This window comes from Odocoileus virginianus, chromosome 17, assembly GCF_023699985.2.
Source record: "Odocoileus virginianus isolate 20LAN1187 ecotype Illinois chromosome 17, Ovbor_1.2, whole genome shotgun sequence".
NCBI lineage: Eukaryota > Metazoa > Chordata > Mammalia > Artiodactyla > Cervidae > Odocoileus > Odocoileus virginianus.
Genome location: NC_069690.1, coordinates 33477347 through 33498619, shown reverse-complemented (window position 1 = coordinate 33498619; position 21273 = coordinate 33477347). Strand labels below are relative to the sequence as shown.

The 21273-nt window shown below is 52.7% G+C and overlaps 1 protein-coding gene across 1 annotated transcript; it reads left to right on the top strand.

Moving 5' to 3' along the window:
- Positions 1-661: 661 nt before the first annotated feature.
- USP22 (ubiquitin specific peptidase 22) lies at positions 662-19379 on the top strand. The gene is made up of 13 exons (XM_020914064.2): positions 662-997; positions 8566-8698; positions 10567-10680; positions 11140-11241; positions 11607-11776; positions 12850-12997; positions 13301-13406; positions 13500-13658; positions 14312-14438; positions 15203-15294; positions 15973-16035; positions 16490-16639; positions 16970-19379. Exons 1-13 carry the CDS (start codon positions 860-862, stop codon positions 17010-17012), a joined length of 1545 nt encoding a protein of 514 aa, XP_020769723.1. The 5' UTR covers positions 662-859; the 3' UTR covers positions 17013-19379.
- Positions 19380-21273: the final 1894 nt, after the last annotated feature.

Here is a 21273-nt window from a genome sequence, read left to right as displayed (position 1 = left end):
AGTGAATAAGTTCTTTGGGTAAGGAAATGAAGGACTGGGGGCGGGCGGGGATCGTAAAGTCCAACAGGGTGGAAGGAAGGCCTCGCCGAGCAGGCGGCGGGCAGCCGCCGGGCCCCGAGCTCCAGCTGCCAAACAGCATCTTTTATTTCTGTCTTTTCTCTCCGGATGCGGGGCGCATTTGAGCGACCCCGAGAAACCCGCACCTGGTCTCACGGACCTCCCGTACCAGCGGGGCCGGCCCGCAGGTGGACAGGATCGCTCGGAGGTCGCGGGACTCGCGCTCCCCGGGCTGCGAACCTGCTGCCCGGCGGGATGGCGACGAGTGGACTGAACCGGACAGAGTCCACAATTGTGTGATACTCTGCTTCCCACCCGGAAGGCCTGACAATGATGAGCGCCAGTCTGAACTCACCGGATCCGACTCAGCGGACCGCTACCGGGCCCCGCCCAGCAACCGCCCTCCCCTGCCCTCCAGTCCCTGCGGCAGCCCAGCCGGCGCAAACCAGCCCGGTCCCGCCTCCGCCCGCGCCCCTCGGAGGGCGGGAAGTAACCAATTCCCGTCAGAAGTCTCCTCCGCCGGCCAATGGCGAGGCGACGGGGCGGGACCTCGGCAGCCCCACCCCGCCGGGCCAGCCCGTGGGGGAGGGGCGCGCCTAGCGCACGCGCGCCGGCCGCGATGACGTAGCACCGCCCCGGCCTCGGCGACCTGCAAGCGCCTCGCGGGCGGTGCCCGCCACTCTGTCGCGCTGCTCCGCTTTGTCCCGGGCCCGTCCGTCAGCCGGGCCGCCTGCAGCCTCGCGCCGCGCTGGCGTCGTCCTCGTCCCCGCCGGCGCCCCGGCCCGAGCCGGACGGCGAGGCCATGGACGCGGAGCTCGTGGTGACGCCGCCGGGCTGCGCGCACCTGGGCAGCTTCAAGGTGGACAACTGGAAGCAGAACCTGCGCGCCATCTACCAGTGTTTCGTGTGGAGCGGCTCGGCGGAGGCCCGCAAGCGCAAGGTGAGCTCGGCGGCGCGGCTCCGGGGCGGGGGTCGTGCCTCCGCCGTCCCCTCCCCCACCGCCTACGGCCGGCGGGGGCGGGGTGGGCCGAGGGCGGGCGTGGGGGGCGGTCTTTCCCGGGGCTGCCGGGTGGGAGGGGGAGGGTCTCCGACGTCGCCGCGCGGGGCGTGTCCTGGGGACCCTCCGGCGGGGGCGGGGCGGGGACGCAGCCGCGGAGGGTGCGGCCTGTGCCGCCCACGACGTGCTAATTCTCCGCGGTCCTGGCGGGTGCTTGGGGGTCGCTGGGCCGGGGACGGGCGGTCGGGCGGGTCCCCGGGACGCGAGTACAGCCGCCACGCGCCTGGGGTGTGCAGAGACGCGCGCCGCTCAGTTCAACTCTGGGCGCAGAGTCCACAGGGACGCCCGTCCCCCCGACCCCCCATTTCAGCGCCTGACGCCCTCGGGACGCAGGATCCACAAGACACCCAACCCCGCCATTTCAGCGCGGGGCGCCTCCCCGCCCCAGATCAGCGGGGACCCCGCCCCTCCACTTTAGCGCAGGCCAGAGTCCGCAAGGACGCCCACCCTCCCCCCCCCCCCCTCATTTCAGCGTGATGCGTTTCCCCGGCCCAGATCAGCAGGGACCCCCGCCCTTCCATTTCAGCGCGGGGCTCCCTCGGGTCTCAGGGTCCACAAGACGCTCCCCCCCCCCCCCCCCCCCACTCCTTTCAGCTCGGGGAGCTCCCGGCCCAGGTCCGCAGGGACGTTCCGGGATGCGGCCCCTCCCACCAGGTGTGCGCGAGCGCGGATGCGGAACGCCGCCGGCCCTGCGCTTGGAGTCGCGTCGCTCTTGGCATAAGGGGATTTACAGGTCACCTGTCGCTGCGCAGGAGCGGTGTAAAGGGGGCCTGTCTGACGACATGGGGGCCGGGGTGCCTCCTATCTGACGCGGGCGCCTCCTGAGGGAGCTGTACTCAGTGTCCTGCCTTTGGGCTTGTTAGCTATTTGGAAATGAGAAAATGGCGTTATTCCCTCCTACCTGAAGAAAGTCTGTTGTTTGGTGTAGGGCGATTTTGCAGTTCGTAGCCCGAGGGCAGGCGCTGTTAGGCAATGTCCACCTTGAACAGCATTTTTTATGGTAAAACTAACATCTGCTGACCACGTAGGGAATGTTAAGCACCAGTTTTCTTTCTTTTTATCAGTGTGGGTGTTGGGAACAACTGGCTCTTATGATGAACTGAAATCGGAGATAAAACAGGCTTCTACTAGGATGGGAGTGAGGTTCTTGCTTATGGAGTTGTGTGCCCTTAAAATAAATCACTTGGTTGATTCTGTTAAAGGCGATAATCTTGTTACTTACTGCTCCATGTTGTTGGTTAAGATGTGTAATTTTTTAATATCGCTTCAAGGAGTAAAGTTTAACCCCTCGTTAACTTTGCCGAATTTCCTGAGGAAAGAGTCACCTTTTTTGTTGTTGTTACATGTGACTTGGATTAATCTAATGTTAGTTGCTTAGTTTGAAAATTGTCTGTATTACTGTACGCGTCTGTATTACTCGCTAGTGAGAATTTGAGCTGCAGAGAGACAAGAAGTGAGGTAGGAGCCTCTTTCAGAACTCGGGTCTGTCGGGTGCTGCCGCGCGTTATGGTCATATCCCGCCAGTGAATCCTTGTGTCCTTCATCCATATTGTTGGGAACTCCGTGCACTTCTAGAATCCTGGTGGCCCAGCCAAGGAGGAGTTTAGTTTGAGAAACAATAATGTACGAATGTACGTTTGGTAATTTGCAGAGGTTTCTCAGAAGAGGTGCAGGCTTAGTAGTTTGGATTTAACACTGGAAAGTTGCCTGTAAAATACTTCAACCTAAGTTAAACTTCATTGAGGTTGCTCAAAGAAGCTACAGTGAAGTCTCAGCTATAGTGTAACTACAGGAGTTCAAACCCTCCTTTAGGTAGAGGTGGGTTATGACTTCTGTATCCAAACTCTGCTGCTTCTCTTGGTGGGCACGATCAGATTTGAGAATTGAGGACTTAGTACTGCTGTGCTTTTCTGGCGTGATACTTGCCACTTGAGGGATTGTATGTGAAGATGGAAACCAACAATGAGGACAGCAGGAATTTTCAGTTCCCCTGGTTGTTATGAGTTAACCCAGTCTGTGTTATATTTAAATATGTAGACATTTTGGGGGGACAGGTAATGTTTTTTAAGCAATCATTTCTCTCTTTTTGAACTGTTTCTGTGATTCTGAAGTTTTCCAGCAACTTGTCCTCAAAAAACACAGCCCTTTTTGTAGTCATAAGAAGTGTTTTTACTGAAATACTTCACCACAGGTGAGGAAGCATCAGCACTTGGGCCATTACTGATTCTGGTGTAGGTTGGACAGTAATCTGGAGGATGACAAACTACTTTTGAAGTCTTCTCAGTACATTTGGTGACAGCGTTTCTAATCCTTTGGGTTGGAAATCTCTGAGGGGTTTTTTGAGGAAAGGGGCTGGAGACCGTGTCTTTGTTTCTGGGTAGTCAATATTTTAGAAGCATGGTTCAAGCCTTTGGTTGTGGTGTGGAAAGGGAGGCATTTCATATGGAAAATGGTCTTACTTATCTTGAGTCAGTGTTACTTTACCATGTATATTAGAAAAAGGTTTACTCTAGGGTTCTTACTGGTCACCTCTTTTAATCAGGGTTGCTTCAATTCTAGAGTCTGAAATCTGAGTGAATCTCTTATGTTTGAACTTTTTAGTAGAACTCATCTTTGGAGAGTAACAGTTCTGCTGTCACCGGCTTAGACAAAATACCTGGAGTGACAGCATACAGCATCTGGTAGATAGATGGTAGACTTAGCTGTTAAATGTCCAGTGTTACTGACTGCAGTGACTAGTCTTTTTTGACCAGGCACTTAGATGGTGGTGAGAATGCTGCAGACAGCTGTCTCCTGTCCCTTCAGTTTTGTTTTTTAGTTCATTTTTTGGATATGTCCATTCTTTTAAGTAAAAGGTTTTCTTTTTCAGAACTTCTTGCTTTGAGGAATTAACTTCTGCTTTATTTATTGATGAATTAGTTCTTTCAGGTTATTACACCTGAGCATTGCAGCACTCACAGGGAGCAGGAGACAGGTGGTTCCAAGTAAAAGATCTAAAATGAAAACATTGTTCCTTTTGAGGTAATGTAGATTAACCTACTGTTGTGAAAAATAGAGAACCTTGGGGGTTTATCCTTATGGTAAGATCCAGCAAGACTAATTCACTGTTAAAACCATTTGCCCACATGGATACAATCCACAGCTTTATTTCTGATTTCCCTGGTTTCCACTTTTGCTCATTCGTGTGTGTGTATTTAGTTCTATGCAGATTAATAATTAGTTTTAGATTCAGATTTTAGATTTACAGAAAAGTTATCAGAAATAATACAGATGGAGAAGGAAATGGTAACTCCAGTATTCTTGCCTGGGAAATCCCATGGACACAGGAGCCTGGTGGGCCCCAGTCCGTGGGGTTGCAGAGTTGGACATGACTTAGTGACTCAATAACAGCAGAAACAATGGAGGTTCTAGACAATATATGAGAACAAAAAGTTGTAACGAATGGGGAGTTGGGACTGAAACAAAAATCCTATTGTTTACAGATGTGATTATTTAGAAAAACCAAAATAAACTGTAGGCGAGTATTTTAAAAAGATGATACAGAGAGCTCCAGTATCAATCCCTGGCATCTCGCTGATGGTGAAGTTTTTACATTTCTGTGGTACATTTTGTTACAACTAATGCACAAGCTTGATATATCATTATTAATTAAAGATCATACTTTATTCAGATCTGATTAGTTTTTCTCTCGTCCTGTCTCAGGAGATATTTGGTCCGTGTCTCCTCAGGCTCCTCTGTTGCCTCTGCCACCCAGCTTGTGGGGTCTTAGTTCCCTGACTAAGGATTGAACCTGCACCCCCTGCAGTGGCATCCTAGTCACTGGACCACCAGGGACGTCCTTTTGTCTTTTCTCTCCCCTGTTTTCCCCCCTCAGCTCCTTTGGATTGTGATGATTTTTCAAGTTTGCCTTTTGTTTGTTTTTAATGACCGCAGTGGTTTTGAGGAGTAATGGAGTATTAATCTGGTATTTTGTAGGATGTGTCTCAATTTGGATTTGTCTGATGTGTTTCTCACAGTTCACAGCTGTGGTTCCAGGTTTGGGGGGAATCCGGAACCCTGTTTGTGAAGGTCCGAGCTCTGTGCGGCAGGTGCAGGGTCAGAGCACCCCCACCCCCCCCAGCCCATCCTCCCTGGGTGCTGTCCCAGTGTGGATCTTGTGTCTCAAGTCTCCTTGCCCCTCTCATTCCCACTGGGACCTGCTGAAGAGCTCCAGGCTTTGCCAGGATCATTCCTGAGTCTGAATTTGCTGGCTGCAGGCTTAGGTTTCATGTTTTGTTCTGTTTCCTGTAAGTTGGCAGCCAACTCAGAGGCTCCGTCAGACCTGAGTTTGGTCCTCAGGCAAGATCTGGAGTGGTGCTGTGTCTTTCCTGAAGTTTCTGCTGTCTTGAGCACCCACACTTAAGGGGTCAGGTGTCCAGCAGATGTTGAGAGGTGAGGTACAAATAAGGGAACTTGGTTTCTAGGGACTGAGCTGACCTGCCTCATCTTAATCTTGGCAGCTCCTGTGGCAGTGGGCCTGTCAGTCACTTGCATCACCTGATCGAAGTTCTAGGGAATGAAGTGGGACCAGCAGGTTACATGAGGTTCTAGGAGAATTGGATGGCTCCCTGGAGGCACTTGTAATTGACAGTGGGGAAGTGATCGAAATGTGAATTAAGGACTGATTGAGGTGGTCAGTACTGAGGTGGGGGGGTGGGTGTTTGTCTGAGTCTTGCTTCTGCCCAGGTGTGTGGCCTTTGACCTTGTGTGGTCCCACATCTCTTGGGCTCACAGATTTCTCACTTATAATACTACTACTTTGTATTTACATAGCGTTTTTCATCTTATAAAACATCTCTCACAGTATTACATTTTTATTTTGAACTCAGGTTACACTGTTTAGGTGGCCTTGGCAGTTAAGTTTCCTGAGCTGTTCAAGGTTGCAGATTAAATGTCAAGTTTGGACCTTGAAATTAAGTCAGTCTGACTCAAGTTTGTGATCCCACTAAATTATTTGGGCATGATTTCCAGCACCACCAAGTAATTGTCCAGTCTGCACCAACACCAACTGGGTGTCACACAAACCTGACCCAGTCTGACTGTGCCCACCTGGAGTTAGTCTGATCCTGCAGGTTCCAGCGGACACCCCCACTTCAGTCTCCAGTCATAAGACTCTGCTTCCCTCCTGTAGCTCACAAAGCTCAGGGAAACATTTACTCAGTTTTACTTGTTTATTGTAAGCAAGTAAAGAAGACCACCAATGAGCAGCCAGATGAAGAAATACTTGGAGTGAGATCTGGGGGACCCAGAGCAGAGGAGCTTTTGTCCCAGTGGGTTTGGGGTGCATCCACCAGCACAGCGATCCATTCACCTCCCCAGAAGCACTCTGAACACCATTATTTAGGGGTTTTATGGGGCTTTTATGGAGGCTTTATTATGTAGTCATGATTAACAGGCAGTGAGCAAATCATTACACAGGTGTGGCTGATGAAATTATAGGCTGATGAGGAGGTGGAATTAGACATCAAAAATGAAAAGATAAGGAGCAGAAGAGGTTCTTGTTTACTGATGTAGCAATTCTGTATTGGTAACAAAGAAGTAGCAATTGATTGTCTTACAGTAGCCAAGTAGCCTAGCCTGTGCACTAATGAATGAACCATTGTGAAATGTTGATCACCCACAGCAGTTGCAGTCCCATTCAGAACAGTAGTATTAGAAACATTGTTACATTTATGTAACAGCATGAAAAGACTGTGCAGTGTGTGTGTTGGTATAATTTCTGAGTGAACTTGGGTATTTTTTGTTGTTGTTGGGTGTATAATCCATTAGTTTTGTTACTCATTTTTATGCTCAAATCCGGCCAGAATTGCCTCAGGGAATTCCAAAAGCAGCTCCTATTCCTTCTCAGGCCCATCAGCATCAGCTGGAGTCAGTGGCTTGTAAGAGGTGCGGTTTGGTTTGTGTTTGTTTTTATTTGCGGAGCACCAATTAATCCAAGAGTTGTTTACTGTGGCGTATGTGGCAAATCCTTGGTGTTTACGGAAAATGGATTTGTGTTTGGGACTGCCTGCCAGTGGAGCCCTAGTTGTAAAATCTGAATCAGGGCCTTAAAATGAGTCCTAAGCCTGGGCTTTATTTGTGTGAAAAAGACTTAGTCAAATTGTGTGTGTATGTGTTTGTTACCTCAGGCTTTCTTTCCCTGATCTTTTCAGGATGTGACCAGTTTCTTTCTAGTTGTAGCCCATCTGCCTGTGCTTAATTCTTGTGGTTCCCTTTTTGTGTAGCTAACATTCTTGATGCCTTTTTTCTTTCAGCAGATTTTTCTTGAGAGATGCTGCAAGAGAACAGGTGACGCAGATTTGGATTTAAAATTCAGGGCTTAAATTTTTGTCTGTTTTTTAAAACTTTTGTGTGTTTTAAGGGGAAATGTGTTAAAATTGTGTACTTAACCTGATATGTTTATATTTTAAGAGTCATGCTGGTCTTGAGTTTTTTCTTGTATTATATAAATAGAATTGGAGTTTTTGTTTATTAAGGTCATAGAAGAGTTTTTTTAATAAAACTATGGTCCTGCATTTCATGTATACAGATTGATAAAAACAAGGAACACCTCTTAATCTTTTTTTTACATCTGTAGCCATAGGGGGCAGTAAACAGATTCCAGGAGTCTGTTCCTAACAATATTTTTGTAAAAGGAAAACATCCAGGCTACTGGAACCATTGACTGTTAAACATCAAGTAACCACTATGTAACTATGTAATTTAACCCTTGTGTTACTGAGAACAATTAGAATTAGTTAATTTCTTAGATTGATCATTGGCAGAATAAATAGGTGATACAATTACTGTTTCTTGTATTGCAACATTTTAGAAGTCTTTCCCATGAACCTCTTCCTCCTGTGAAACTGCCCTGGAGCACGACTTCCTGCTGGGAGGGGGGAGATACTTTGGAGGTTTGGGTGGAAGAGAATTGTTTACCACAGTGCTCATGATTGCTGAGGTTATAAAACTTCAGGTTTCTGTGGTCTAGTTCTCACCCACAAATATTCTTTTTCTTGTTTCTGTGTATTGCTTTGATTCATATCCATCTTGATTGATTATAGATTTGCTGTGGTCTTGGAACCTGGAATATCAAACTTGAAACGGTGTGCTGGTTACAGGTGCCCTGGGGGTGGGGGGCCCTCGAATGCAGAAAGACCTTTTCTGCTCCTGAAGCTTCACACACTTGGTCTGAGTGGCTTTGAGTTGGTGGTTGAGACTGGGCTGAGTCCTCTTTCGAGGAGCCAGTCTGAACTAAGTGACCTACGTCCCTTTTGGGTCGATTGACAAGATTAAGGAAAAGATCTTTTAGGTGGGGAGACCTTGAGAGGAAACCCAGGCTTCCACTTCCTCCCGAGCTGTGCCTGTCGGAATCACCTTGCTCTGGTGTCTCTGAGAACCCCAGGTTCCCAATTCTCTCTTCTGACTTTTAGGCGAAGTCGTGCGTCTGTCATGTGTGTGGCCTGCACCTGAACCGGCTGCACTCCTGCCTGCACTGTGTCTTCTTTGGCTGTTTCACGAAGAAGCACATTCATGAGCACGCCAAATCCAAGAGGCACAACCTGGGTAAGACCCTCCTGATGCACACCTGCTGGGCTTTGGGGTCATCTTCCCAACTTCCCGCTTTGACCTTCCACTCTCCCAGAAGCCTGCTCTTACCTGAAGTGGTTTGTGCTCTCCTTGGAACTCCTGTGGGGAGGGGAGAGAAGCAGCCCACAGGTGTTCCTGTCCAGCCTGCCTGAGGTCACGTGGAGTTGTGTGACCCGGAAGGATGACTCTTCCTGCAACGAAACATCGGAGACTTGTCTCTCCCTCTGAAAAGCATGGTTGGGTGTTAGATTAGGCAGAAATCTGTAAAGGCCTTCCATGCAGCTTTAGGTTATTGGTGTCATTATGGGGTACTGGGTGAGTTTAGCGCTGTGAGGGGTTTGCCTTGTTGTTTGTTCATGGAGAGGCTGGAGGTGCTGGCGTCAAGGTGGGGTTCCATGAAGCTGAGTTTTGCTCTAGGCTTTATTTTCTGACTGCTGTCACTAAGTTTTTCTCTCCTTGAGAATTGTGTTTTCTGTCAAACGATGGTGAGGTGGTGAGGATTCCTGTAAGGAAATCGCTTTCACAAGGTCCAGGCCACAAGCCCTTTGCTACAACACAGCTTCCTGTGACCCAGTCTTCCTGTGTAGAGATGGCGTCCGAACGCAGTCATTTCCAGAGGTCATGCTTCATCTCTAGCTGAGAGCTTGAACTGGGTGGGGAAGGGGTCAGCCCAGGACGAGGTGTTAACTGGCCTTTTCGGAAGGAGAGCCGATGACTCTGATGGTGCTTCATAGGCTGTGGGTTGGCGGCCGCCCGGTAGAGCCAGCAGTCAGCAGTGGGATCTCCCCCAGAGGAACCAGAGAGAAGGGCTGATGGTCACGGTGAGGGGTGGGACCCTGTGGTGTGCAGTAGAGAACTTTGTGCTTCATTCCATCTGACTCTCAGACGAGACCAGGTAGGGTCTCACGTGTGGGCTGCGAGTCTGTGGTTACAAGGGTCGTGCAATCTGACTCTCAGACCAGACCCACATAGGGCTCTCACATGTGGGCTGAGAGTGTCTGTGGTTAGGAGGGCTGCAAAAGTGGGAACACATTTACACTTAAAAGACTGTCTGAAGAATCTTACTGAAACCCAGTGTCGCCTACAAAAGTCACTTTAGAAACGTGGTATTTGTTCACATTATCAGCCTGCTTGATAAACTCTGTCTCTATTTTTGCCAGAATGAGTCAGTTTAGAAAGTTTGCTTTAAGAGACAAAAGCACAGAACAGGAGCAAGATCCTGCCTGTTGCTGTGTTAGAATGCAGTTTATGGAAGAGTGTGTGTGTGTGTGTCCACTTAAGGTGCTTCAGGTTTACATGTTACAGAAGAGGGAGAGAGTGTGTCTGTGTGTGTGTGTCCCCTTTCAGGTGCTCCAGGTTTACATGTTTATGGAAGAGAGTGTGTGCATACATGCATGTGTGTGTTGGGAAGCCCTGGGCACAGGTCCGGGTTGTTGGCTTGGCAGCTGTGCTGCCTGCATCCTGGCACTGAGAGAGGGCTGCTGGGCGCCCAGTCACAGAGCTCTGGTCCTGGGAGTCTCCGTGGGCTGATAGGAATGCAGGTTTCCCTTGTTTCAAAGGAAAGGCAGAGGGTCCTGGTACCGAGGGGTTGGGTCTGTTATAAAGTACGGACATGGCACCTCTTTCTCCCTCAGATTGCTCAACCCTTGAGGGAGCTTCCAGGGGGAATACACGTGTCTCATCTGCTTTGGACACACTGTCTGAAGCTGGGGCACAGCCTTTGGTAATAGTGGGATTTTCTGGTTAGAGAAATGATACCTAGAAAACTTAGGTGTTTGTGTCTTGAAGCATTACCTTTCGATCTTTAATTAAGTTTTGTTTCTTCTCTCCTTTCTCTTTTTCAGCCATCGAGCTCATGTATGGAGGTATCTACTGCTTTTTGTGTCAGGACTACATTTATGACAAAGACATAGAAATCATTGCCAAAGAGGAGCAGCGGAAAGCTTGGAAGATGCAAGGTTTGGTTTTCCGGAGCTCTGTGAGCCTGGTGGTGACTTAGCCTGCATCCCCTGCCCCTTGTCTGTCAGGGCACGAGGGGAGGGAGGTAGGAGGGTTCTTCTGTGGGGGGAGGGGGGAAAAGCCCCCATCTCTGCCTGCTTCCTCCTGCAAGCTCTGGAGGAGCCCAGGGAGGCAGGTGTGGTGCCCAGTTTCCTGGACCTGTGCTTTTGCTTGAGTCCCCACGAGCTTGCAACTGCCGCACGGGGTTCAGCCCTGCTCCCTCTACTCAGGGATTAAGGCCGAGAAGGTGCAGGTCTCAGGACCGCTGATACCACTCTGAACAGCCCTGAACTGGTCTTGCTCTCCTCTTCTCTGGGAACGTGGCTTACTCACGGCACTTTCTCTGAAGGAAGCTCCTTTAAGTGTCTGGAACAGGGTTCATACATACAGTGTAGCTAACAGCACCCTCCACCGCTTAGGTGTCGGGGAGAAGTTTTCAACGTGGGAGCCAACCAAACGGGAGCTCGAGCTGCTGAAACACAACCCCAAGCGGCGGAAGATCACGTCCAACTGCACCATCGGTGGGTGGGCGCGTGCCCAGTGGGGCCTCGGGTGTGCCGGGCAGGGTGGGGCTCTTCAGGAAGCAGGTGTGAGTGTGAGCAGTCTCCCTGGCCCTGCCAAGACTGCAGGGGACGCGGCATGGCTGCCAGCTTGTCAGGGAAACTTCTCTCTGACCCGTGCCCTTGTTACCAGAGGCCTTCAGACAATTCTGCCAGAATGGTTGATGCTGAAGTTGGGGGCCAAATGCTGGGGGTCAGCACTCCTTGGACCTTTTCCTATAAGAGGAGTGCAAGCCTTGGAAAGAGGCTCCGTTCTTCTCACATGAGTGGGGCCGTGGGCTGGCGGGGTCCTGATGCCGACTGACCCAGCCCTCTGCCGCCACCAGGTCTGCGCGGCCTCATCAACCTGGGGAACACGTGCTTCATGAACTGCATCGTGCAGGCGCTCACGCACACGCCCCTGCTGCGCGACTTCTTCCTGTCTGACCGGCACCGCTGTGAGATGCAGAGCCCCAGCTCCTGCCTGGTCTGCGAGATGTCCTCCCTCTTCCAGGAGGTGTGGGGAGGGGATGGGGAGGGAGAGGGGTTACCTCACCTGCGGTGGGCATCTCACACACGCCCCTGTTGTGGAACCACATGCTCTTCCCGAGAGAGTCTCTAGCCAAGAGACTCCGCGTCATTCTCAGAGGCTCGCTGCTGCCATAGATGGGATGTGAGCAGCGGACATTGACCCCCCTTGCCCCCCCAGCACCCAACCGTCACCTACGGCTTTGTCCACAGGGCAGTGGGTCTCGTTACAGCCTTGCTAACTGTGTCACCAGAGGCCCCTATCGCTGATGGGCTCGCAAGCTAACCCTCCAGGTTCAGGGCCCGACTGCAGGACAGTGTCCTGCTCCTCGGGTGCCGTAAGGTCCCAGGTGTCTTCAGGTGTTGGCCCGAGGGCCTTGATTGCATCCTCTCATTTCCCTGTTGCACCCCGGCTGCCTGGAGCCTGCCTGCCTGTGGTGCTGGAGTTATTCACCGTCTGTCCCTTTTCAGAAGTCTCCCGATCCTGGCCTGGCCCAGCCGATCCAGTCCCCATGTTCCTGCAGCCTGCCAGCAGTGGCTGGCGTTAACAGGAGTGAACAAGCTGAGTGGTAGTGTTGGGCCAGAACAGTCTGGTGGGGGTCTCACTCAGGCACTGTTGGTGGGCAGTTCATCTTGTCACGTTGCTCTTTAGGCTCCGGTTTATGGGGGTACAATTTACACAGAACAAAAGTCACCTTTTAGTGTATATGTGTGAGTGTGTGTTTAAAAAAAGCTTTTTATTCACCTTTGACCAAAGTAAAAGTGTTAGTCGCTTCATTGTGTCCAACTTTTTGAGGACCCGTGGACTGTAGCCCACCAGGCTCCTGTGCCAGTACTCCAGGCAAGAGTTCTGGAGTGGGTTGCCATGCCCTCATCTGTGTTTCAATGAAAGTTTGCCACAGTTCATCGCTTGGACGTATTTCTAGAAAACAGATGGTGGGAATGGAGAAAACTTACATGCAGACTCCAAGAGGAAATGACCATCTTGGCCCACTCGTTGTCAGGTGTGCACATGGAAGCTCTGTGTTGCCCCTGACGAGGCTGCCACTCCTCTCTACACAGTTCTACTCGGGGCACCGGTCCCCCCACATCCCATACAAGCTGCTGCACCTGGTGTGGACGCACGCCCGGCACCTGGCAGGCTACGAGCAGCAGGACGCACACGAGTTCCTCATCGCGGCCCTGGACGTCCTGCACCGGCACTGCAAAGGTGGGGCTGCGGGGGTGGACCTTCCAGGGTGGGCTCTGCAGGGGTGTGGGCTGTGAAAGTGAGGGCCCAGGAGGGGTGAGGACAGGGCTGCTTCTGGACCAGTTACTAGACATGAGATAGATTTAGTGTCAGACCGATGGCAGGCAGGTGGTCTTAGGGAGAAACAAGGAGAGAAAACATACGGCAGGTCCACCCAGGCCCTCCTGCTGCTGCCTGCCCTGGGGACTGGCCTTGTCCCTAGGCTCAGCAACTTGATGGCAAGCTGCCTTGGGACCCAGGGTCACCGAGCCATGGTCTCCCCAGGTGACGATAATGGGAAGAAGGCCAACAACCCCAACCACTGCAACTGTATCATAGACCAGATCTTCACAGGGGGGCTGCAGTCTGACGTTACCTGCCAGGTGTGCCAGTAAGTGCTCCCCCTGCCCAAGGATCCTGGGGCCTTGTTGCTCTGCTGCCCACAGATCCGTCCTTGCTCACATGTCCCCCTGCTTGCTCCTAGCGGGGTCTCTACCACCATCGACCCCTTCTGGGACATCAGCCTGGACCTCCCTGGCTCTTCCACCCCCTTCTGGCCTCTGAGCCCTGGAAGCGAGAGCAGTGTGGTAAATGGGGAGAGCCACGTGTCAGGAACCACGACCCTCACCGACTGCCTGCGGAGGTGAGGTGGCCACGCCTCATGTGGAGGGGGGGCCCTCCTTGTGGCTGCTTGGGGAGAGTCCTAAGAAAGCCAGACCTCCCCAGGCCCCACGTTCCCACATAGGAGCTGAGGGGGCACATTTTAAGAATGTTGTATCACTGGAATTGTACATCACATAATCTCTCAAGGTTGACTTTTCCACTTACCCTAATTCTCTGAAGACTCATCCAGGTTGCATGTATCACCAGTTGCTTTCTTTTAATTGCTCAGTAGTATTCTGCAGTGTGCACCGGTTAACCACTCGTTTGCTGAAGGACATCTGCATTGCTTTCAGGTTTTTCTTGGCCTTTACAAATAAAGCTACAGTTAGTAACCACTCAAGTACAGTTTTGTGTGAATGCTGGTTTTCACTTTTCAGGGAGTAATTTGCTGCGTCTTACAGTAGCTAGAAAATCATTACTTAGGATGAGAATTCTTTATGATAGAGAAGAGGAAGAAGTAGCCTTTTTCTTTTTTCATTGTAATGTTATAAGCGTCCTTAATTGTGCATGTGTTTAGGAACAAAATGAAACCACTGAAAGTGATAAAAATAACTTTTCTCTCTTTCTTCTCAGTATTCTCATCATCTTTTTTTTTTTTTTAAACTAAAAGTGCACATTTTTGACATATTGCAGATTTACCAGACCAGAGCACTTAGGAAGCAGTGCCAAGATCAAATGTAGCGGTTGCCATAGCTACCAGGAGTCCACCAAGCAGCTCACCATGAAAAAGCTGCCCATTGTGGCCTGCTTCCACCTCAAAGTGAGTTCCCCAAGCACGTCCCGGGCCCAGGGTGGGTGTGCAGTGCCCACCTCACCTCTGGAGCACACAGGCCAGTGCCTGACTGTTTGTGTCTGTTGTCAGGAGGTTTGCTATGAATCAAAAAGGAATTACTTTATAACTGAAACAGGGCAAGTTACTCTGGGTAGGGGGTGTTTAGGGGTTTACTCCTCCTCCCCTCCAAATTCTTCCATTCTCAGCCCAAGTTTTCTGATTTTCTTTTCCTTAACAGCAAAGATCCTTTGCAGTAAGGTCTAATCCCGGGGTCAGCATGCCTTATGTGAAGGGCCACTAGCAAGTGTGAGTCCTGTGTGATGAGCTAAGAAAGAATACGTGGCAGACCTGTTGTGTTTGCTCTTCTTGGACATTTTTTAATGGTCTCTGTTGCTTATTCTGTTTTGTGACCCTTTAAAGGTGTAAGACAACCCAAAACCCGAGCCCTGGCTTGCTAGTGGTCCAGTGTCCCATTTGGTGGGGAAGCGTCCAATCTGGCAGGGGGCACAGGGCATGGGGCGTGTGCTCTGCTTTTCCTGCCAGATGCTGTGTCATGTCCACACCTACCGTCAGACCCATTGTTTCAGGGGTGGTGGGCTAAGCCCCATGGGGTTTGTCGTCCTGTGGATTCTGAGCTCTGGCTCTGGGCAGAAGTGGGGCACTTAAGAAAACACAGAAAGGCGTGTTAGAAGCCCTGGAGACAACGGTGGGAGGAGCCCTAACCTGTCTCCTCCATCCCTCCGTTTCTGCAGCGGTTCGAACACTCAGCCAAACTCCGGCGTAAGATCACCACCTACGTGTCCTTCCCCCTGGAGCTGGACATGACCCCCTTCATGGCCTCCAGGTTTGTGCTCTGTCCATGGCTGGGCAGGTACGGTGCCAGGTCCCTGATGAGACAGCAGTGAGCCCTGATGTCATGGAAGCCCTTGACCCCTCACTGTTCTGATCCCTCCCCGTGTGAGGGAGGCTGGCCCCTGACTAGCTGTCGTGGGACTGGCTCAGACATGGATTGTCTGCCCATCAGCAGCATTTTAGCTGCAGGTGCCAGGGTTGTATACAAATCAGCAGGGTGGTTTTGCAGCTGCAGATGTCATTTGTTTTTGAGTCTTTGTTTCCTGGACCACTTAAAATTTACCTTCGCAAAATGCCTGGACACTTACTAGTGTGTCAGATGAGGGCTGCTTTGGTGGATGATTGCAAGGGGTGTTGAAGCAGCAGAGACCTGAGCCCATGTAGGCTGAGCCCAGGTGGATCCAGTGAGGCTGACCCCGTGGCCAGGGGTGGAGTGGGGAGACAGGATGGTTTGGGGGAACCGTGGGTCTTGGCTGACTCCAGCTTGGTGTGGAGGGTCCATTGGCTAGCCTGGGCCTCGGTTTCCTCACTGTAAGTCGGAGGCCATCTCTGCCTGAGGCAGAGTTTTTGGGAGAATGCTTGGAAGCCACATAGGCATGGCTTGCAAGTCCCTGGTGAGGGTGATCTCTTAACGTTTTGATCGAGGCTGAGTCTGCCGCTGTCCTTACAGCAAAGAAAGCAGGATGAATGGGCAGTACCAGCAGCCGACAGACAGCCTCAACAACGACAACAAGTGAGTGGCTCCACCTGGCGGGCGGGCCAGCATCTTGAGCGAGAGTGGGCCCTGGGCCTTAGGGATGCCCCACCTGCATTGCCCGGGTGACTGTGTGTGTGTGTGGCTGGCCATGGGGAGGGGGTGGCCAGGCTGTGTATCTTCTGGTCACTGGCTGGCTCCCTATGGTGCTGCAACCACTCTTCTGTCAGGGCAGGGCCTCCCCCACCTGCATCTAAGCTTGCCTCCTTTTGCAGGAGCCTGACCTTCCTGACACCTTGACTAGGCCCTGTCCTTTCCCGTCCTTCCTGCTGGCGGCCGAGGGGAGGCTGCAGCAGCTCCAGTGTCTCCCGGGTGGCCTGTCCCCTTACCCTTCCCCGTCAGCGTTCATCCTTGGGCTGCTGCCTGTAGGGACTGTGGTCCCGGCTGGTGACAGTGTTGAGTGACCTCCGTGTCCCTGCTTCCATCCCATCAGGTACTCATTGTTTGCGGTGGTCAACCACCAGGGGACCCTGGAGAGCGGCCACTACACTAGCTTCATCAGACAGCACAAGGACCAGTGGTTCAAATGTGATGACGCCATCATCACCAAGGCCAGCATCGCGGACGTGCTGGACAGCGAGGGGTGCGTCCCGCAGGTCCAAGGTCCCCTGACCGCAGCTCCCCCTGTGCCCATCTGCGAGGCTCCTGCCCCAGATGACCTGCTGTGACCCTGACAGCATTTGGGCTTGGAGTTCCAGGCAGCGTGGCAGCCTTGAGATTCCGCGGTGGTGGAATCTCTTGAGAGGTGGCACCCTTGAGGGGGCTGGGTGGGTGGAACCTGGGGCAGGCGTCCTTCATAGAGGGACCCCCAACCCAAGGGAGGGCGGGCATGGGCTGGGGGCCCCGGCTCTGTGGGGACAGGTGCCCCACGGCCGCCCCCGGGTGGGAGGTGAGCTTGCCTTGTCCTCCACAGGTACTTGCTGTTCTACCACAAGCAGTTCCTGGAGTACGAGTAGCCCCACGGGAGCCCCCACACGCCTGGGGCCGCGCTGTGCAGATGCTTCGCAGGAGGTGGCCCAGGGGCTGGGGGCAAAGGAGACGGTGCCCGCGTGTCTCCCATGCCCCTCGGACTGCCCGTGGCTCCAGGCTGGGCACTCAGAGCGGGCCGAGAAGAGACGCGGGCCTCACGATCTCTTTCTCGGTGAATTTGGGGTCTTGAGTGTGCGTAGCGTGGATCCAGGGCCCGGAGCCTGTGGAGCTGACAGCCCTGTGCAGCCTCTGGCTCATCTGTCCTGCAGACGCCAGCGTTGTCCTGCATGCAGAAGGACCTCCCCATTTTCTAGAAATAGGCGTTTTCTTATTCTCCCTTTTACTCTCTTTTCCATGATCGTGAATTTCATGAATGCAGTGATAGTAATGTAAACGAATTACCGAGTTCAGACTGAACCTTAGATCGTTTTCCCTTGATTCTGGAGAGTGGGTCTTGCTTTTTCACTGGTGCTGCTTTTGTTGACCCCACCCCTTATCCCCAGGGACCTCCGGGTCCGTGTCAGAGCCGCGGGTGAGGAGTGGGCTGGACAGAGAATGGTCTCCGTCTTTAAGTAACTCAAGTGTGTCTGGTGGTTTCACTGTTTCTCTCCTTGTGTTTCCTTCCTGGCCACCTGGCCCACGAGCTCTCCCAGTCGCTGCTGGGCAGCGGACATGCTGGATGGCATGGGGGGGCCTTGCAGATATGGGTGGTGTTGCTGTGTTCCATGCTGGGGGTCTCTGCTTTCCGTTCTGCTTGTTTCTGTTGCAGCAGGAAAGACGGCCAGGACAGAGCCAGTGGGGTGCTCTGAAGGAGCAGATGCACCCGTCTGTCCACACCCTGACTTAGATTGTCCATTCTGAGAGAGTCCAACCTGGAGACGGGGACAAGCCCATCTGCCCTGAACTGTGAGGTCTACTTCGTGGAGAGGAACACATGCCCTTGCAGCTAGTTCCGCGGACTTTCCGCAGAGGGCCAGGTGGTCAGTGCTCTCGGCTTGTGGGCCCTGTGGTCTCTTTCACAGCTGACACATGGACAGATGTAGCTGTGTTGTGGAGAACTTTACATGAGCATGGAAATATGAACATCACATACATTTCCCATGTTACAGGGTGTTAACTTTTTTCACTCTGTAAAGGTGTGCACATAGTTCTCAGCCAAACAGGCAGTGGACTGGGTCCAGCTCATCAGCTGCTTAGGTCCAGGAGCAGTGTGGTTTCCGTGCAGGGTGGAAGGTGCTGGCTGGGGTTCCTAGGCCAGGTCATCATACCTGGTGGATACGGCCCAAGTGCCTGCCAGGGTTGCTCAGTTGTGTTTCTGTATTTTAGGAACACAAGTTGTTAAGCTTATTTTGAAACAGCCATGAGCATCATCAGACATGCGGGTGGGCACCTTTACTCAGAAACCACCCTGCATGGCCCGTGCACTATGCCTGCTCTGAGGGCCCTGGGCTGGAGGTGACTATGGAGCTCTGGGCCCGGGTACTCCGTGTTAAGTGGGAACAGAGTGGATATTCTGGCTTTCTGTCGGGTCAGTCTGTCCCTCCCTGCACCACTTCTGGGCCCTGCACTCATGTCCATAGCTCCTGGATGGGGAGACGGTGAAGCCAGGTTTCTCTTTTCTAAATGTTATTTTTGAATTTTTATATCTGGATTAATGTTCTTTACTCCCTCTGGCCTGGTGTTTTGAGCACTTAACTGTGTGTCTGCTGACGAGATCACCCCCTGACTGGAAGAGCCACGTGGGGTGGAGGCGGGGTGGGCGTGACGCTTCGGCTGTGCCGAGGTCCTGCCGTGATGTCAGGAACATAGGCTGCGTTTGGGAGTCCTTTCTCTCAGCTCCTGATGCAACTGCTGGAAAGTTTCCCGTTTCTCACAACCACTCGCGTCGATGTCCAGACCACGGAGGACTCCTGGGCGACCCCTCCCCCTGCACTTGTGTATCAAAGTGACTGTGTCTCTGAGACACCGGCCGCTGTGTCGACTCGTCACGGGGAGGCGGTGGTGCGTGCTCTCTGGGGTGTCCTGAGTTGGGGAGTGGGGGCCTCCTGCCTGCACCAGAGCGCCCGTGACTCACCCTTCTGCAGTGTGTACACTCGTGCTGTCGTAGCTTGCTCGGTGTAGATGCTCCTGTCGTATAAAATTGCCGTTCTTTTGACAGTTCAGGTAACTGATTTACTATAACTTTGACAACAAAATCATAAGAACAAGATGCCAGTGATCGTGCTGTGGATTTTACCATGGGGATGTCTCCATGTCCCTTTCCTTGCCCTTCTGAGGGACTATTTGGCTCCTCTCCTTCCTAATGGCTTGTAGTCTTTCCTGTGTCGTAATAAAGCTACATTTTATTCTGAAAACTGGTTGGTCTCCCATTACTGGCACTGCCCTGGGCCAGGAAGTCCATGTCGTTTGCATCTCATCCTGGGCATGACAGTGACTTGAGCCTGGGGCTCTGGGCCATGTGGTCCATCAGATTTTGAATTTAATATGTCACCTGAGGGGCTTTAAATGCAGGGATCCTTGGAGACTTTGAGCACACGACCTGGGATGTGGCGCAGGGACACGCATGTGGGGAAGGCCACCCTGTTGTTGAGCAGGTGGAAGGTGTGAGTCAGTAAGCAGAGAAGGTCCCTGGCCTGGTCAGTGCTGTTTGACTCTGCGCTTGTCATGGGCTGTGGCCCCTTCACCCCATCTACCCTTCATATCTGAAGCGTCCCTTTTCAAGATGCGAGAGGTGCAGACTCCTTCAGTTCTCTCATGCAGAAATACCAGGAAGTGCCAGCATGTCCACGGGGCTCCAGAGTAGCTGTCCTTGCCTTACCCCACAGTCTCTCCACGTTAACCAGGACCACTGTTGCATCCCTGCAGAAAGGCACCCACCCCACCCCTCACTGCCCCCAGGGTCTTAGACCTTCAATCCAGAGTTGTCCAGGCTGGGAATGAAGACCTACAATGCAGTTGTTGGTATAAAGCTGTAGTGTTCCAGCCCTGCCCCAGCCTTCGCCCTCCATTCCAGGGCCTGTGCGCTCTGACCATGATCTAGTTAAAAGTGTGAAGTTGTCCTGGAAGTTGTGCCTTCAGTGGTCGGGCTCGTGGAGCAACATGACCTGGGGAGTGTGGACAGACAGGGCAGGCAGAGCCGAGTCCAGAAGATGGGTCCATCACATGAAGACAGATGCTGACCCCTGTGTAGTTGGCCGGCCAGCAGGTGGCCACCTGCTGCTGTGATATGGCAAGTGACCTCCAGGCTTCAGAACTGGTTTGGGAGCTGGGCTGGGCAGGCATCCCGCAGGAGTGCCTGGTGAGCTGGGCCCGGGGCCTGACATGGAGCCTGTTCTAGTATCCCCCTGCTACCCCATTTTGATGGCTTCGTTTGTGGGCCCTTGGAGCAATGGCGTGGGGGCAGTGAGCCATCAGCACCCGCAACAGGTGGCTTCGTCCACCTGGTGAGTGTCCTCTGTCAGGCTTCTTGGTGAGCACAGTCTGTTCCTGACCTGCGAGGTCTGTCCCCACCCACATCTTCTGTCGCTGGCCTTTTAATCCTGTTCCTTCTGAGTCTTTCACTGTCCAGTGAGCTGTTGGCACTGCCCCAGGAGTCCACATAGGTCAGTACTTGTGGCCAGTCTCGTTCCTGACAAGGTGGGTGACCAGATAGAGTACTCAAGAGTTCTGCTTGGAGCGAGGACTTCCCTTTGTTGCTGTCCTTTGGGATGCCCCTCGGGTCCCTGGTCACAGGGTGCATGTGGATGTTGATGCCACCACGCCCGCTGCCAGTGTGTGTCCACTGCTGCACACTCACACTTGTGTGTTCAGGGCGCTCGGGCCATGTGGTTGCTGTGTCCATGTCAGGTGCTCGGCCAGAGCAGCGGCTCTTCGTGTGGAGGAGGACGGCCCCGAGGTGGGATGAGATCAGTGACTCAGCTCTTCCTGTGGAGGAGGACAGCCTGGAGGTGGGATGAGGCCAGTGTGCTCGCAGCATCTGTGCTGGTGCCCTGGCGTCCCTGTTGGACTCTTGATGCGTCCTAAGGCTCAGTGGTCTTGCAGCGCGCTTGTGCTCCTGCAGGTCCTGCTTTAACTGGGAGCCATGTGCTGCCAGTGTAGACAGGTGGACTTAACATGCCCAAACGTGTCAGTAGGGCTGCCTGTTCACACGGGAGGTGTGGGGGTGCAGCACCTTGTCTTCCTGCTTCAGACCATAGAATCCCTCGACATGCCACCAAATTGGGGGGCCTATGAGTTTGGGGGTTTCTC